This window comes from Mustela lutreola, chromosome 17 (genome assembly GCF_030435805.1).
Source record: "Mustela lutreola isolate mMusLut2 chromosome 17, mMusLut2.pri, whole genome shotgun sequence".
NCBI lineage: Eukaryota > Metazoa > Chordata > Mammalia > Carnivora > Mustelidae > Mustela > Mustela lutreola.
The window spans coordinates 2,254,066-2,271,716 of record NC_081306.1 but is presented as its reverse complement, the minus strand read 5'-3'; the positions used below and the strand labels follow the sequence as shown (position 1 = coordinate 2,271,716).

General features: G+C 50.9%; 1 protein-coding gene across 3 annotated transcripts in view; it reads right to left on the bottom strand.

Moving 5' to 3' along the window:
• Nucleotides 1-17,651, bottom strand: part of GTF3C1 (general transcription factor IIIC subunit 1) — a 68,376-nt gene that overhangs the window by 46,867 nt on the left and 3,858 nt on the right. For all 3 annotated transcript variants that reach the window (XM_059154772.1, XM_059154771.1, XM_059154773.1), the window contains exons 2-6: nt 17,147-17,356; nt 13,618-13,794; nt 12,938-13,081; nt 10,533-10,629; nt 5,712-5,835 (exon numbers count right to left, since the gene is read on the bottom strand). In XM_059154772.1, the coding sequence (XP_059010755.1) occupies nt 5,712-5,835; nt 10,533-10,629; nt 12,938-13,081; nt 13,618-13,794; nt 17,147-17,356 (752 nt within the window). The remainder of the gene's footprint in view (nt 1-5,711; nt 5,836-10,532; nt 10,630-12,937; nt 13,082-13,617; nt 13,795-17,146; nt 17,357-17,651) is intronic.

The window sequence follows — 17,651 nt, the reverse complement described above, 5'->3', positions numbered from 1 at the left end:
ATTTTTAACTGCTTTACTGAGTCTCGATCCACATTCTGCACCATTCACCTCGCGCACTGTGCACACCAGTGGTGATGTGGTATATTCCCAGGGTAGGTGTATCTGTCCACAGTCTAATTTTGAACACTTCCCCACCTTAGACCTTGCAGCTGGCACCCTGGGTGCCCCGAGGCGCTCACTGATCTACTTCTAGATTCCCCACTCTGGACTTTCCTTCAAATGGACTCCTACAGCAATAGCCTTTTGTGACTGGTTTCTTCCTTAGTTGGATGGTCATGGCAACCCTACTGAAAATCAGCAGACCACGGCATGTGGGTGTACGTCTGGACTCTCAATTCTACTCCTTGATCGGTCTGTCCTTGTGGCAGTACCGTACTGGCTTCATTATTGTTGCTCTGCAGTAGTTTCAAAACTGAGAAGTGTAAGTCTTCCTACAATACTTGATTCTTATTTCTCAAGACTAACTTTCTGGACACCCTGCAATTCCGTATGAATTTCAGAATTAGCGTGCCGAAGTCTACACATCAGTTGGTATTTTCCTGGTTTGGGGAGTGCTGCCATCTTTACATTAAAACTCCAGATCCAGAGCGCCCGCGTGGCTCAGTCGGTTAAGGGTCTGCCTTCGGCTTAGGTCTCAGGATCCCGGGACCGAGCCCCACATTGAGGCTCCCTGGTCAGTGGCTCGGTGGGGAGTCTGCTTCTCCCTCTGCTCCTCCCCTCGCTCGTGCTCCCTCTCTCTCCCCCAAATAAAATCTAAATAAATAAATAAATAAATAAATCTCCAGATCCATGAACAAAGGATGTTCCCATCTGCTTAGATCTTAAATTTGTCCACACTGTTCTGTAGTTCTCAGACTGTTTTATACTTGGTGTGCTTGAATGCATTATTCCCAAGTGTGTTATTTTTTTTTTGATGCTACAGAATTGCTTTCTTAATTTTGTTTTCACATTGTTAATACTTTTGTATATTAACCTTGTATCCTGTAATCTTGTTGAATTTGTTCTTTCTTCTTAAGGGACATGAATTAATAGCTATGGGAAGAGTCTATATCCTAAACAGGGAAAACGGGGGAATCCAGGTGTTTGGACCCCTTCTCCATCCTTTTCAGTGCTGGACAGCCGCTGACTGAGCCCGTCGCGCGCCCCAGGGCACACAACTTCTGTCACCTGCTACCAGTTGGCCATCATTTTCCGAAGAATCACAAAGTTAACTTCTCTTTCTCTTCCCCTTTGTTCTCAGCCCAAATGAATAAACACAGTATGACTAGCAAACACTTGAAGAATATAATCCAAATTTTGCAAAACAGATCAGTTCAGGGTGACCGTTTTTATAACCGAGGCTTTTTTTTTTTTTCTTTTTGCAAAGCAGATCACTGCGGCTTCCTGTAATGTACTTGAAATATGCCCAAATCCAAACTCTTTATTTACAGCTCTTAGAAACAACTCGTATAAATCCAGGCACACCTGTAAATTTACATGAAGTAATCCATCATCTTTATTTATTATTTAAGTCTTGTCTGTGCTGTAATGCCTTAGAGGGAAGGTTTATGTTAATTCTGTAAATTGGGAAGACAAGGCACAAGACAAAAAGACTAAAACTGCCTTCACCCCTTGTCTCCTGCACAGGAGAGGAACCAAGTCGTGTCTAATTAAACTAAACTTGCTGAACACTTGCTCAGCACCCGCACTGTTCCGAGCAGACGCCGCGAGGCCTCAAGGACAAAAGCACACGACACACGACAGGCGGCCCCGCTCTCAAGGAGCTCCCGGCCTCGCTGGAACCGAGTCACACAGAGAAACACCTGAGTCACGCTGGGAGTGAGGGGCACCCAGCCCGTGAGCCCGAGCAGCAGGAGGTGGGGAACAAGACCAGCCCGGAATGAGATGATTCTCCTGAACCGTCAGAACGGGCTCTACTGGGCTGTCTGATGGTCACTGTCTTAGGGGTCTGCCCACTTCAGCCCACGTAAGGAGCTAAAGCCATCACGATCATCAGTAGCCAGTCTTGGGGGGCTTCTGGACTTCTCTTGCCAATACTAGGCTTCAAGAAAACGGGGACCACTCACCATGTGACGCAGACACACAAAGCAGGAGGCAGGGTGTCCTTGGGGGGTGGGGAAGATGGGCCTGTAGAAAGGCAGCAGCATCTCTCTGCCTGGCTGATGGCTATTAAAGAAATGCAGTTTAACGTTGCCTAATTTCACTTTTTGCAGGGAAGTTGAAAGGCTGACTTTTTAGGGACAATTTCTGATTTTTAAATACTAAGCAATGAACTCAATGAAAACACACACTGTGAGCCAAGCAAATCACATTGCTACACGTGGCCACTCACTAGTCTGTGGCCCCTGCTGTGTACAGGTCTTCTGTAAGCCCCACGACACTCTGGAAAGTCGCATTATTACCCCCAGATAAGTCTGCTGAGGCGGGGAGAGGCCAAAACTTGCAGAAGGTCACCCCAACAGATGTGACAGAATGAGAATTCTGACCCAGGGCTGTCTGACAACAGAGTTTGCTCTGGTTGGTGTCTTAGCTGCAAGGGCAGGCTTACATTTCCAGGGACCCCAAGCCTGGGACAAGCTTTGCTCTGTGGCTGCCTGATCAGCAAGAAAGTTTCTTTAAGGGCGTCTCCTTCTCAGTTTCTCTTTCCTTTAAAAATATAATCATTCTGTTTATTTTTAATGTCTTCCTTCCAATAAACCAGGAAATAAATTAACAGACCCACAGGTCATTTCGGTATTAAGCACGCAGAGAAGTCTCCAGGGCACCTCTGGGACTTTCATCCCTGCTACAGGACTTGGCGGTACTTCCTGGTTTTCTTTCTACTGAAAAGGCTGACGCCACCTTTCTGGAGGGATCTCAGGCATTCGACCAGTCCCAAGTGCCCTTGGCACTGAAGGGACTCAAAAGTGAGGTCCCCTCTGGGGGCCCTCCTGCCTTGGTTTCTTCACCTGTAATGTTTGTCTGTTACCATCTCCTTCACAAACTTTGCTCCGACATAGGGAAGCCAGGCAGGATGGGCAGCAACCGATCAGTTCAGCAAGGTCAAGGAAGAAACAGAGCCCCTCAGACCAGCAGTTCACGGCCACTTGCCAAACATGACTGCCAACCTCCAGTACACACCGAGCTGCTCACTGGGTAGGCCACTCTCTCCTGAGCGTCCGTCAGCACACTCTCTCCTGAGCTGCAGTAACGAAGCAGCCTCTGTAGGTTCCCTACTGTGCCCACAAAGTCAAGCTCTAACCTTTTTTTCTTATACACCTTCTGGTTTTCTTTGGCCTTAGTAACTTCGTGCTTTCCCACTGCCTTGGTTGTGTGCGTACCTGACACTAATTCCCACGCAGGCCCTCTGCCAACCCGCAACCTTCTCTAAACACTCACTCACTGAGAAGCTGATCCTTTGCACGGACTTCCTTCCCTCCAGAGCGCTTCCGCCCTGCTCCCGTGTGGCTGGTTGCCATGGCGCCCATCACAGCAATTCCCCTTCACCATCTCCCTATGTTTTTCCTGGTCTCCCCCACGACCCGGACCCCACTTTTCCTGCCTCTTCTTTCAGTCTGCTGTTTGATGGTCTCTATCCTCCCGCAGCTTCCTGGAAGGGAACATGGGAGATGCGAGATGAACGGTCTCGGATCTGAATGTGTGAAACCTCCGTATTTTCACAGTGGATTGCCGTGAAAGCAGACCAGAGAGCTGCAGATGGAAAACCCATTCCCGTTAGCATGAAGCACTGCTCCGAGGCCGCCCGGCTTCAGTTAGTACTGGAAGTCTGCCTTCTCCTCTCTGAAGTCTCCCTTGCTCCAGGTTTCCAAAGTCCCAGGGTGTTAGGCTTTGGTGTGGGGTTCTGCGTGTTCTTTGTGCGAGGCACCTGATGGGTCTTTTGCTCTCTAGGACTTGTGTCCTGCAGCTCTGGGAGACTCGCTCACTGTCTTCCTTCTTCCTCTGCACACATTCCGTCTCTCCCCGAGCCCTTTGTGCAGACGCTGGACCATCTAGGCTTAGCGTCTTACTTTCAACTTAGCTCTGTTTCTCACCTCCTTTGAGTTTTTCTGAGATTTTCCTCCACTTTATCTCACCACCTTCCCTTCTGCTCATTCTTTTGTTGCAATAGTGACATTTCTTCTATTTGCAAGAGCTCTTTTTTATCTTTTGCATGTCCCTCCTTGAGCGCTTCTCCCTGTGTTTTCATGGATGCAATGCTTTCTCTCTGCCAATTCTTTTAGGTTTTCTCTCCTCCTCACTTTGTTCCTATTTCCTACATTTGTTTGTTTCTGTTACACTATTAGACTTCTCAAGTGTTTGGTGAAGCATTCAATTGCTGCCCAAAGACTATGTTTTGGGTGTTGTGCGGGGTGGGGAAGGGGAAGGAGCGATTGAGTGGCCTTCCGTGTAGGGTGAGTGGGCAGGGGCCAGTGGTTTTGTTGGGATCGCCCTAATTTCGGTATCTAGAAGACTTTTCTCTTGGACCGGTTGGTTTCTACAGAAAAGGAGCCTCCAGCCACCAGCCTAGGGGACACTAAGTCTCGCTGCCAATGTTCTAGAGCCAAATCTGGAACCACAGTGAGAGAACCCTCCCCTTTTAGTGTCCTATTTTCAGCACGCCACCTGTCCCCAGCGGGGTCTGTGAATCCAGAAACCTTCCAATGCATCTTATCTTGAGAGAAGTAGAAAAAGCCAAAGCTTTGTGGGAAAGGGCCTTTTGATTGGCTATGCAAAGGAGGGGCGAGGGCTGGGGAAGCAGCAGTTTCCGACACACACAGCCAACCAACCCTCTGGCCTCCTTCACCATCTGCACTTGTCTTCAAAGGTACCTGGAATCGCCACATTTTTCATTTATTTCAGGGTCTGAGGCGTCAATTCTTGGCGACTGCTCTTTACTGGCATTGAGTCTCCCCAGGCTGCTCAGTCCGTTACTACTGTCCTTCTGCATCGAGCTCCAGACCACTGCTGACGATTCTCTGCTGTCATTCCTGTCCTAGTCTCTCTGTACCTGCAGGCTGCTTCCCTTTATCTCCCTGTCATCACTAGGGAAGGGGCTGGGGAGAGGGCGAATAAATGCGAATGTCCCATCTATCACCTTCTCCTGAAAGACCTGACCCTCAGCTTCTTAAATGACTTCGGTTCGTCACGAACAGCACGACATAAAAAAAAAAATCAAGAACAGAGAAAATAAAAGACTAAGGAAGGTTTTTAAAAAAGTTTTACAGTATACGGTCCTTAGTTTAATTTTCCTGGAAGGTTCAAATCCCCCATCCATCACTTACCGATGGCTCAACCTTATGTAAATTACTTTGCATCTCTTACCTTTAACTTTCTTCTATGTAAAAGGTGACACTGCCACCAACCTCGCAAGGGCTACAGAATACTGAGATCATGCAACACAGCTCTGGTATTTTCAAAACGCTGGAAAGAAGAGTGGTTTAGCGTAACAAGGAAAAGATGGGACCTGTTTCTGGACACCACGAAGCTGAGATGTTGGAGGGACATCTCCCCAGAGACGCGTGCTGGCGCTTAGGATTACTTTTGCTCAGCAAACATTTCCTGAGCACTTTTGCTACAGGGGACCCTAAGTGAGGCGCTGAGGAATGAAGAGTCCAACAAATGTGCCGTCACCCCACGGCGAGGCTGAATGCAGGGAGAGAGAAAAGCTGAACTTGGAAGGGAGAAGTGAAAGCCGTCTGCACAGCCAAGGGGACAGAGGCTGTGACCTTTACCTTTCTTTGTCTTACAAGGCCCACACTCAGGGTGGATCTCTTGCAACGGGAGAGACACCACCTTCGCAAGGCCAGCATTCAGCATGTACTGGTACAGCCGCTTAAATGTCCTCTCGCACAGCCCCTGCCAAAACACAATGTAAGAGCTGCCGTCAGACGCGAGCGAGGCGATTGCAACCCCTGAAGTCCTGTCAGCAAACACAGGTTCAGGGTTAACCCGGGGTAACCGACTCCCTTGAACAAGAGAACACAGGAGGAAAGCCTGCAAGCTATGCCGTCGAGGAAACAGAAGCAAAGTCCAGAGCACTAAATACAAGATTCTATAAATGGTTTCGATGACAAAAGGGGCAAAGAGGTTTATTTGCTCGAAGATCCTGAAAGGACACGTAGGGCTGGGAGTGAGGCAGACGGCAGGGCAGAGCCACAAGGCGGTTTTTCATTGCATACTGCCAGTGTTTGGTTTTCTTAAATTCGAGTGTGCTATTAACACACACACACACTCTCTCACAAAGCACACACACACCTCCCCTGGGCAATGGAAAAAAAAAAATAGAAAAAAAAAATGTAGTGCCAAAAAAATTTTCAGTTTATCAGCGAAGCTTCCACAAAATGAGGAGGGGTGTGTGCACCCTACCACTCACAGCACCGGGAGGTGATGTGACCAAAGTAACCCCTATGTGCCCCTAACCGCAGGGGTCATCAATGAGCAGCTTCCGGCATAGGTCATGTTTTCCCATCTACACGTTTGTGAAAATGAGTGATTTACTTGCCAACGTTAAAGTGAGACTTCATTCAAAAAAAAAAAAAGGTTCTGGCTACACTTGGAAGAACTCGGGCAACAAATCCTGGGACTGTGGGTCCTCAGGGCGACCCCCGCGGCGAGCCAGGCCAGGGGTGCCCAGGCAAAGTGGCCCCGTCGGCCCCTCGCAGGTCAGAGTTGAAGGTCAGCTCCTATCTGTTACCAGCAGGTGCCATCTTCTCTTAGGACAGCCAAGAGGAAAATTAAATAGTTCTTGAATCCGTACCAACAGCAAAACCATTTTTTTTCCTACTTGGCCTGTTTCACTCTTTCATGTGTCCATCCTGGCCGCCAACTTGGCCCGTTTCACTCTTTCCTGTGTCCATCCTGGCCGCTGACTTGCATTTGCTTTTGCAACCCCTGGAGTCATGAGGCAGTTCCCGCTACTGTAAGCCGCGGACGGAACGAAGGGCGCCGTCCCTGGAGTCTCACGGCTTTCCTCTCCCTCTCTGGGAGACGGAGATGGAACAAATGTGTGCGGGCTGCCGCCACGTATGTGTGATCACCTCTCAAGGCCCGCGCGTCTCCCAGCCCTCGGGCAGGAGAACATACGGCTATCAGAAAAATACAGATGACTCACATATGGCTCATTCAAACACAGCGGCTTGTAAATGGGCTCTATCGTTAATCTAGCTGTGCCCCCAGCATCATGGAAAGACCCTACGGAAGTTCATCCATCAAATCCCAGCCCCTAACATATGGTCCTAAGTCCTGGACCATCCGAAGCAAGGGAGGATGATGCAGCCCCAGCTTCTGGGGGCTGCCATCAGGGACTCACACAATCTGCCCTGCATAAAGGGAAAGGAATAGCGTGAGCCTCCCCCACGCCCCAAAAAAGACAGCATCCATATTCATGGCATCAACCTCCTGTATCGGCTAATTATTCACTAAGTCCCGCTCAGCTCCCTCTAACCCTATTTCCAGCTGCCGACCAGACATCGCCAAGTGAAAAGTCTCAGAAGATCTTCAGACTCAATAAATCCTCAAGTCGGATTTGTCACGCGCCTCATGCTCCCGCAAATGTGTTCGTCTTTCTGTACACTCTACTTGATTCATGCATTCATTCCACAAATATTTACTGAGCACCGATCATGGGCTTGGCCCTGGCCGTCCGCCTGCTGGGGCTTGAGCAGCAAACAAGTGGGCCTGCTCCCTGCCGTCCTGAGCCTGTCCTCAGCTCTGTCCATTTCGGGGAGACGCAATCACTCCAGCCAGACAGCAAAGACTCTTTCTCCTTCATGCCCGCCCCCCCCCATTCCCCCTCACATCCTGGGCCCAGTCATCGAAACATCTCCAAGGACTCCAGCAGTCTGCCACTTGGGAGCCCGGCTCTAGCCGCCAACATCCGCCTCCTGCCTGCACCTCCAAGCTCTCGCCCTCCTCCTGGCTTGTTTCCTCAAGATGCAACTTCTCAGGGCGCCTGGGTGGCTCAATGGGTTAAAGCCTCTGCCTCTGGCTCAGGTCATGATCCCAGGGTCCTGGAATCGAGCCCCATGTGGGGCTCTTTGTTCAGTGGGGAGCCTGCTTCCCCTTCTCTCTCTCTGCCTGCCTCTCTGCCTACTTGCGATCTCTGTCTGTCAAATAAATAAAATCTTTAAAAAAAAAGATGCAACTTCTCCATCCACAAACTGCAGCCAGCAGTTTACAAGGCTGAAGGCTCCAGCCCAGCCCCTCAGCCTGCCGCTCTGGACCTCTCTGAGCCAGCCCCATCTTCCCTCCCCAGCCCCAGGTCTGTAGACCCCTGCCCGAGCACTGCGACTGGATTCCCGCACCTCCGACACGTCAGCCCCGAACCGCTCTCCCGTGCCTGAAATGCCAGTTCTTGTCTACTTGGGGAACACGTCACCTTCAAAGCCCCGCTTGGCCAGATGTTGCTCCATTAAGTTTCTCCCAGCTCTGAAGAAAGTGCGTCCTTCACGGAGCTCGGACGTCATCCTTTTAGATAGGCTTCGAACCTAAGTATGTGTTCACATGGCCGCCCTCCGGTGACACCGCTCCATGACAGTGTAAGACCTGTCACCCTAACTTCTGTCACCGCGGTGCGGCACCCAGCTCCGACTCTGCGCAGGCGCTTGCTGCAGTATTTGCTGGGTAAGTAACGGAACTGAGCGGGGCCATGGTGACCTGTGCCACCAGACGGGCCTGCTCTCCCCATGCCTCAGTGACCCGGTCGGGCAGAGGGCTTCATTCTGCAGTGTGTGCTGGACAAGGAATGTGAAGCACAGTGTGCAGAATTTGTTGCTTAAGCAAGGAGGAATTTTCTTAATTTCTACGAGGGTCCCTAAAGAAGCTTTATCGGTCTGCCTTTCATTTTCCACTTCTGATGGAGACTCAAATACCGAAAAATACTTCTTATCACAAACAGCACCGCATGTGTACTGACCAATGACACGGGCCTGCTGTCTGAGAGGTGACAGGAAGGGTCCTGGGGCGAGGCCGGGTAGGTGAGTGCACAGCTGGCCTGAGCTGACGGCTGTTGGGAGAAACTGCAGGCCTGGCCCAGGCTTGCCGGAGCCTCTGATATTTCAAAGGAAGCTGGACACTTAGGTTTTTATGTGAACTCTCAATTAAAAAAAAAAAAAAAAAGCCAAGTCAAATGTACTTTTAACAACACACAGGCCAAATCTGACCTGTAAGCCTCAGAATCTGTGCTCTAAACAGACCCGGGATGGCGCGCCCCGGCGGCTCAGTCAGTTAAGCATTTAATTCTTGATTTCGGCTCAGGTCATGATCCCAGGGTCCTGGGATCGAGCCCTGGGTTGGGATTTTCTCCCTCTGCCCTTCCCCTCCTCACATGTACACGCTTTCTCTCGCTCAATAAATACAGGTTTTTAAAAAAGATTTTATTTATTCGTCAGAAAGAGAGAGCCAGCCCACAAGCAAGGGAAGCAGCAGGCAGAGGGAGAAGCAGGGTCCCCCTTAAGCAAGGAACCCTACGTGGGACTCAATCCCAGAACTCTGGGATCGTGACTGAAGCCAAAGGTAGATGCCTAACCAACTGAGACACCCAGGGTTCCTAATAAATAAAATCTTTTACTTTTATTATTATTACTTTTTAAAGATTTTATTTGTGAGAGAGAGCATAAGCAGGGAAAAGGGGCAGAGAGGGAGAAGCAGGCTCAGCACTGAGCAGGGAGCCCCGTGTGGGGCTCAATCCCAGGACGCTGGGATCATGACCTGAGCCAGAGGCAGATGCCCAACAGACTGAGCCACCCAGGCGCCCCAAATAAAATATTTTAAAGAGACTCGGGCATGTAGTAGATCTAGCATTAGAGGAGAGGCCCCTTTCCCTCTCCGATGGAACCAGAGACTGGGGCTTCACCCCAGTGCAATAGCACGAGGCGAGGAGCAGAGATTATCCTGGGGCCGATAATCCAGACTCCACACCACGTCCCTTTGTGGACTAATCACTGTGACTCAAACCGCCTGACTTTAAACTTTAGGTTTTCAGTTCTGCCATCTTAAGCTCCAGGACAATGTTTCTGTCCCCTTTGCCATGCCGGCTCTTCCCTAGCTCCTGGCAAAGACTGTCCTCATCGGCCTGGAGGCGCGAGGCCCCTCCGTGCTCTCCTCTCCCTGCTTCATTCCTGCCTCTCCTCTGGGGGCCCAGAGACCAAGCCAGTCTGTGCTTTTCCCCCAGCACCAGCTCGCCTGCGTCTCTGCAAAGTCACAATGCCCTTTCCGTATCAAGCCAATGGGGACAGAACTAGAAGTGCGCTTACGGAAGCACCCCTAAATGTCAGGACTGGCCATTCCGTATGAACTCGTACAGCACGTCCTAGAGCAAACTGTGAGTGTGGGGGAGGAAATGGGGCCAGTTGAGAGCACGACGGCCTCCAACAAAGGACTGAGCACTTTCTTATCCTGTGAAACAAAGAAGATCGCACTTGTTTCAAGATGAGGGATGGTCGAGTCCATTAACGGATTCCAAATGCCAGTCATTTAATCCACACTCGACAAGCAGGTCCAGGCTGCGGCACGGACCATTCCAGCCTGGCCCCCAGGCGGCCCCGGGCACTCACCAGTTCCTCCCTCAGCCTGCCCAGGGTCTCCATCTGGTTAGTCCGTGTGCTCAGTACACCCGAGAGCTTCTCCATGAGGATGTCGTATTTGCTCCTTCTGTGAGAAACACAGAACAGTTCATCTTTTCAAAGTTATTACTAAAGAGCGCCTGTTTTTTAAAGATCACAAGACTTAAATTGACAACATATCAGACCAGACCACCTGCGTCCTAGGTCTCAGCCACTGTCCAGGCCACATTCCGCACCTGGCGGGGTAGAGACCATGGCTTGGAGCGGTTCGGTCACATGGCAAAATGCACTAAGTAGCGACGGCGTACAGACCAGACTCTCTGGCTGCAGCTGTCGTGATTCTTGAAAATGCCTTGTGTTTTTATAAAACCATAAAGTTTAGGAAGCACCTTCTATTTTCTGCACGATTCACTTGGTAAAGGGATTATTTAATAAAGAAGTGAACAGGGTTTTCTGAAAAGTCAGAGTCAAGAGGCGAACCTAAGAGAACCTAGGTCTCTGCCACACCCAGTGCTCACTTTGCTGTCCTGACGTCTCTGATCCTGAGTACAGCTTCTCCTCTGACTTCCCAGGAACAGATGGCCCCAGCTTCCACCTCATTTTTATTGTGTCATGATGGCTTCCAAGCTAATGGCTGCCAAGGAAGCTATGAAAGAGAGTGGAAGGCTCCCGGACTGTGGGTGCCTGGGGAAGGTGCCCTTGGCTCTAAATGCCCACAGGCCTGAGGCAGGGAGGTTGTATGTATGGGATTCAGAGTCAACGCCCACATCTCCACTTTGACTGCCTCTCAAGGCATGAAAAAAGGCAGGCACAGGTATTTCCTGTACGTAGACCAGTACCGGGCACTGGGTCGTGGTCATGCTCCAGAAGAGGAAACCACGCTTCAGAGAGCTCAAGTGACTTTGTCCAAGTCAAGTACAGATGACTTAGTCCACTGTTCTCCCTGCCAGCCACAGCTGCCACCTGTGTTCTCTGTAGACACAGGCCACACGCCAGTGAGGAGTCTGCTGATATGGGTATTTAACCAATGCATAGTAAGATAAATAAATAAAAATTCAAATTCTTGAAGCACGATTCTCTCTAAGGCAGGATTTCTAAAACATAGGTTTGAAGCTGAACTTGGAATTTTGACAGGAATACAATGATATCATTACTCCTGGAACTCCTCAGTCAAGAGTCTATCTAGACACATGTTTTGGACACTTTCCCTGGGTCCAGGCCAGTGCTATGTAGCAGGTACTGGAAATCCTCAGTGTTCATCCACCTCTCTGCTGGAGTACGTGCCAGACCCCTGGGTGAAGGGCAAGCCCTGGGTCATCTGGCGAGGGGAGACTCTGAGTCATTCCCCGTGGTCCAGGGAAGGGGGAATGCCTACTGCCCCTCGAGTCTCCCGTGCACCACGTGCCTCCACCACTGGACACTGTGGCCACGGACTCGGGGGCGTCCAGCCTCCTCGCCCAAGGACCGTGTTATTCTAGGTCCTTCACCAACTCTGCCTCCCCCACCCTGGTCGCTGCACCTCCCATCAAGGAGGGCACGAGGTGCTGGAGTAGAGGCCTTTCTAAATGGTGGTGGACCTTTTCTTTCCCCCATTCCTATGCCAGGCAGTTACCCCAACAGGGAGGAGCAAAGAGTCAGAGACTCACTCCCACTCTCTGATGCTCAGAAGGGAGTGTGCACCCCTCACCATCCTGCTATCTGCCCGGACGAGGACTCCCACTCTCTGATGCTCAGAAGGGAGTGTGCACCCCTCACCATCCTGCTATCTGCCCGGACGAGGACACAAAGCTGAACGGCAACATGTCCCACAGCACTCGCTCAGCGGAAACCTCCCCTCACGCCCTCTAGAGCTGCTGTTGGAAAAACACGCCCATTTTAAACTGGAAAGAATTCACTCTCAATTCTGTCACTGTAACGAACCTAATTCGATTTATTTGTTGTTACTTTTACACTCTTCCCAGAATTTCCCCAACATGTTAACAGTTCCTACTGCCGGCCTGTGGGTTTACAGGATTTTTTCCTCCTCCTTTTCTGTATAATCTCCAAATTTTCTAAATCAGCATGACTTATTTTCATCATCAGAAATAGACCATAAATATTTTTCCTAAAAAGCTGTAGTCATAGGGCACCTGGGTGGCTCAGTGGGTTAAACCTCTCCCTTTGGCTCAGGTCATGATCTCAGGGTCCTGGGATCAAGCTCCACATCAGGCTCTCTGCTTATCCCCCGCCGTCTCTCTGCCTGCCTCTCTGCCTACTTGTGATCTCTCTATCAAATAAATAAAATCTTAAAAAAAAAAAAAGCTTTAGTCATGTGATTCTGTCTCTATGATGTGTAGAGGTCTAATCCACGGCTGAAATTTCACCAGAACAAAGTGTTTTCGGTCTGCACGCTGTACCTGTCCACGTGAAACCGGTTCAGGAGGAGCAGAATGGAGTGCTGCTGGGCTCCAGTGGGTAATCGGATCACATGGGACTGCATCGTGATGAGCCCGTTTTTGTTCAGAATTTTCCGGTGATAGTGGAGCTTCCCAGCATCAACCCTGGAGGAGAGAAGAGCGTGGCTGTGCCATTTTGCTTTGCTGGCGGCTTTCACCCAACAGTAGAGGGCCTCTCCTGTGAACGTTAAGTGCTAGAGACACACCCTTCCTATCCAGCCACTCCAAGGGACAATGGCCTCGAAAGAACAGGCCTGCCTCAGCCTCAGCGCACCCCAGACCCCCAGCAGAGGTGGATAGAAGCCTGAGCAAAGGAAAAGGAACGCGACAGGTCTCCAGTCCTGCGGTAGCCCACGAGTAAGGTCACTCTACATTCGGGCTGGCCCGATTTATGCCCACTGCTCTGGCCCCCCCTTAGAGCTCCACCTTCCACTCTCAAGATGCCTGGTTTGGACACTATACAGTCGCCCCAGGGTCTCTTCAAACAACAAAGCGCTGCCGCCCAATCATCATGGGCTGAAGACTGCCCCAGCGGCAGGTTGGAGAGGAAGGAGGAAGGGAAGTCAACAGGCCTGCACTGGGAGCAGGGCACAATCATCGGGGAGTCCTAGCATCTCAAGAGAAGAGAATCATGCTCTCACTTGAAAGCAGTGGTATGGAGGTCTCGCTGGAGCTCCCCTTGCCACCGGGACCGGCCTAATCGCTCCAAAATGCAGTAAGAGAAGTCGGGGAGTTTCAGGTCCGGGTCACCCTCCAAGCCTATCAAGGCCCTGTAACGCATGTCCTGGGAGGCAACGATGATCAGTCTCTTTCCCCACCTGCAAACAAGAACAACCGCATGGAAGAAATAACTTGAAGTGACTTGAAAAGAATCAAAATGTGAAAAAACAGAACCTTAGAGAATCACCATTTTGTACTGCTTCTTAGAAATTCACAATGCCCCGTCTCCAAACTGCATGGTGTTTGGGCTGAACAGAACCAATCCTGTCATCTTGCATGGAGCCTCCACAGTCTTGCTAAGATACTCAGTCCGAACCTCCAGGGCCTGGAACGTCCTATGCACCTTCCACAGCTCTGCCTCTTACCTCCTTGGCCCTGCTGGTCCCAAACAAGCTGCTTCCTCTGCCTGGCTGCTCCTCTCCCTCGGTCACAGACTTAGAATCTACGCTCTCTCATCTCAAACAGGCTTACAAAGTGAAACTGGCAGAGGTCAGCAGGGAAAAGCAAGTTTGAGACCAGGGGACCCGGCCTGCTGCTCTTCAAATGCACTCAGGTTTATGGCACTGGACATTAAAATCCCAACATTCCAGTTAGCTGACTCAGGGACTCCTGCACGGCCGGAAGTGCTGAGTGTGGCCCTCAGACAGGATGTCAAGTACTGATTAAGCACAATGCGAAGTACCAGAGATACCAAGATAAATAAAAGCGGTATCTCCCAGCAAGGAGCTCACAGTCGGCTGAAGGGGAAAGTCAGGAGAGGGAGCGATTACCGTAGGGCCCAAGAGCCGGCAGTGAGCAACTCTGGTGGCTGAGCCTATGAAATGCCATTATGCGAGGAGCCCCCAATCCAGCCTGCCTGTGTGAACAGAACGTGTGCACGGTAACCAGGGGACGCTCTCATAGGAGGGGACCCTAGAATTCGCAGTCAGCAGGGTGGGTGAGGGACAAGAAAGCAGAACCTCCAAGCTTCCGGAGGCATGAAGGAGCAGGCCTTCCTGGGAGGCAAGTGGTGTGGCCTGGCGGGAAAGTGGGGGTTGGGCTCCCAAGCGAGAAAGCAGAAGGTGAGCTCAAGGGGTCAGTGGGAGTCCACATCCTGAAGGGTCCTGCAGGGCCATCGCGGGGAGGTCAGATGTCATGACACAGGTCAGGGGCTGTAACCCCACACCCATCAGGATCACCATGAATCAATGACATTTTTAGGAGCTGAGGTAGTGCCAGGCATATTCTAGGTCCTAGAGATATGGCCATAAACAAGACAGGGTTTCCGCCCTCAAGAGTTTACACTCTGGTGAGGAAGGGGTGGCGTGAATCAACACTCCAGACCACGTTTGGTACTGGGGGCGCCTGGGTGGCTCTAGTCAGTAAGCGCCTGACTCTTGATTTTGGGTCAGGTTGTGATCTCAGGGTTGTGAGACCGAGCTCTGTACAGGGCACCACACTGGCCATAGAGCCTGCTCAAGATTCCTTCCATATATATATATATATATATGGATATATCCATATATATTCCATAAGTAAGTAAGTAAATAAGTAAAAGATCATTTTTGGTACAACAAAGAGTAACATAACGGTGCCTGGGCAACAGGGATGCTTTCTGAGGAGCCGAGATGAAAACTGACTAAAGAGGAGGGGATAGAGACAGGAAGATGTGAGGCAGAACCTTCTAAGCAGAAGAGCGCACACAATAGCCCTGAGACAGAAATGAACTGTGCAAATCTGGGCCACGGCACAGGGAAAGCTCAGGCTGGCTGAAGGGCTACAGTGGGAGAGCTGGGGGGGCAGAGGGTAGGTCCCACACAGGCCAAGGGGCTAACGTCAGCAGGCAGGGAGCTGCAGAGTGTGGAGCACTAGGTGGGATACGACTCACGGCTCTGGCCTGTATCACCAAGTGAAAATCAGTGCCAGGGCAGCTAGATCCTATTTCTTTGTTTGTTTTGTTTTGTTTTTTAAGAGGAGCTAGAAATCCAGATTTTAAATATCAGCAATGAAATAAAATTAAAACCAAAAAGAACACCATGCTGGCTAAACAAAGCATGTATACAGGGCATATGTGCCCAGTTGGAAACACCTCCCAAGTGACCAAGGCACTGTTCATCACAATTCTGTTTTAGAGAAAAAAATGCGCCATGTGGTATGGAAAGTTCCAGAAAGGAGAGACAGGGGCGTCTAGCTGAGCGTCTGACTCTTGATGCTGGCTCAGGTCATGATCTCAGGCTCATGGGATCCAGCCCTGCATCCGGCCCTGGGCTTAGCAGGGAGGCTCCTTTATTTATTCTAAAATAAATAAATCATAAAAAAAGAGAGAGAGAAAGAGGGAGAGAGAGGAAGAGAGAGGGAGACAGCAAGAAGGAAGGCAGGAGACTCTTGCATTATCCTGAGGCCAAAGACGGTCTGAGAAGGTCAAGTCCACAGGACTTGGTGGCCAGCTGAATGCAGAGTAAGTCCGGAGAGAAGGGGCCCCGGAGTCCCAGGTCTGCGGCTCGTACAGCAGGCACAAGGGGACACCCTGGAGCAGAGGACATCACAGAAGAGGCAAAGAAGGGAAGAAGAGGCAGGTTTGGGGTGAAGGAGCTGTGATGCTCGAACTTCTGGGCACACTGAGGAAGGCGTTACTGAACTCTACATGTGGCACTTGGGAGACGTCTGGGGAAGAGAAAGTGCCCTTGGGAGCAGCCCAACATTTAAGGGGTAGACGGAAGTCGGGGAGTCCAGGAGAGAGCTGGTGAGGATGGACCAGAACAGAAAAACAAAGCAGGAAGCCACGGGGCAAAAGCTTTAAAACTCCCTGACCTGGGGTGGAAGGGTCAGGAACTTAGGGCCAAACAGCGTCCCCAGGCTGGTTAGTAGGAATCTTAGAAATAAAGGCAGACATCAGCGGGCAGAGGTGTGAAGGAGAAAGAGCTATTTCTTCCAGGAAGGCACAACTGCGAGCAGCAGGAGAGCTCTACAGCCCCGGAGATCCGAGGTCCAGGGAAGGTCCTATTGTAAGATGGGCGAGTCATTACAGCGGAGTTGAGAGCCCCAGCGGGGAAAGCAAGGGAATGCGGAGAGAAGCCATGTGGACACGTTGCAGAAGCAGCTAGAAGTCGGCCGAGTTCCCACCGGCAGCTTCTCCCTGCTCTGTGAAGTGGGAAGCGAGGTGGGAGTGGGGACTGGCTCCCTGCATTCGCCACGGGGGGAAACGGGAGCCCTAGCCTGGACAGGAGAAGGCACTGATACAAATGAAAGCCGGCTGCTCTGCCCCAGTGCGCCAGGCCTGGGGACACAAGGGAAAGAGAAAACAGGCCCCCGAGCCAAATTAGCACCCCCAAGAGTGGGGTGCAGGGCGGGGAGCTTGCTTGGTGCAGGGCTGACACACAGACCGGTCTCCGCGCGCTGACTGTCCCCACTTGGCTTCAAGGCAGGAGGGGGCCCGTGAGGCTCCGTAGCTGCGGAGCTTCCGCAGCTTACCGGCCAAAAGCTTCCGCCATCATACAACGGGGCTGTAAAGTCTTGGTCCTGATGTCATTGGTTATGTTCTTCCTCTCCTTGAAGTACCGGCAAGAGCCCTGGATGCCGTCCTTATTCTCCAAGATCATATGAATGGGGTAGACATCCTCCAGAGCGACTGGATCCCTCCGGGACTCCAAAATGCCGGTTTCCAAGTCAATCTCTTCATACCTAAACGGGGGAAAGCAGAAATACCAAAGGACGACTCAGCTTCGGAAAAATACACACGTGGTTCCTCGCTCTTCTCTTCTTTTCTTCCTTTCTTTTTTTCTTTCTCTCTTTCTTTTAAATTAAAGATTGTATTTATTTTTGGAAAGGGAGCACTCCAGGAGGGAGAGAAATAAGTAAAGAATCCCAGGCAGACTTCACGCTGGGAGCCCAAAGCAGGGCTGGATCTCACGACCCTGAGAGACCTGAGCCGAAACCAGAAACCAAGAGCCGGATGCTTAACTGACTGGAGCCACCC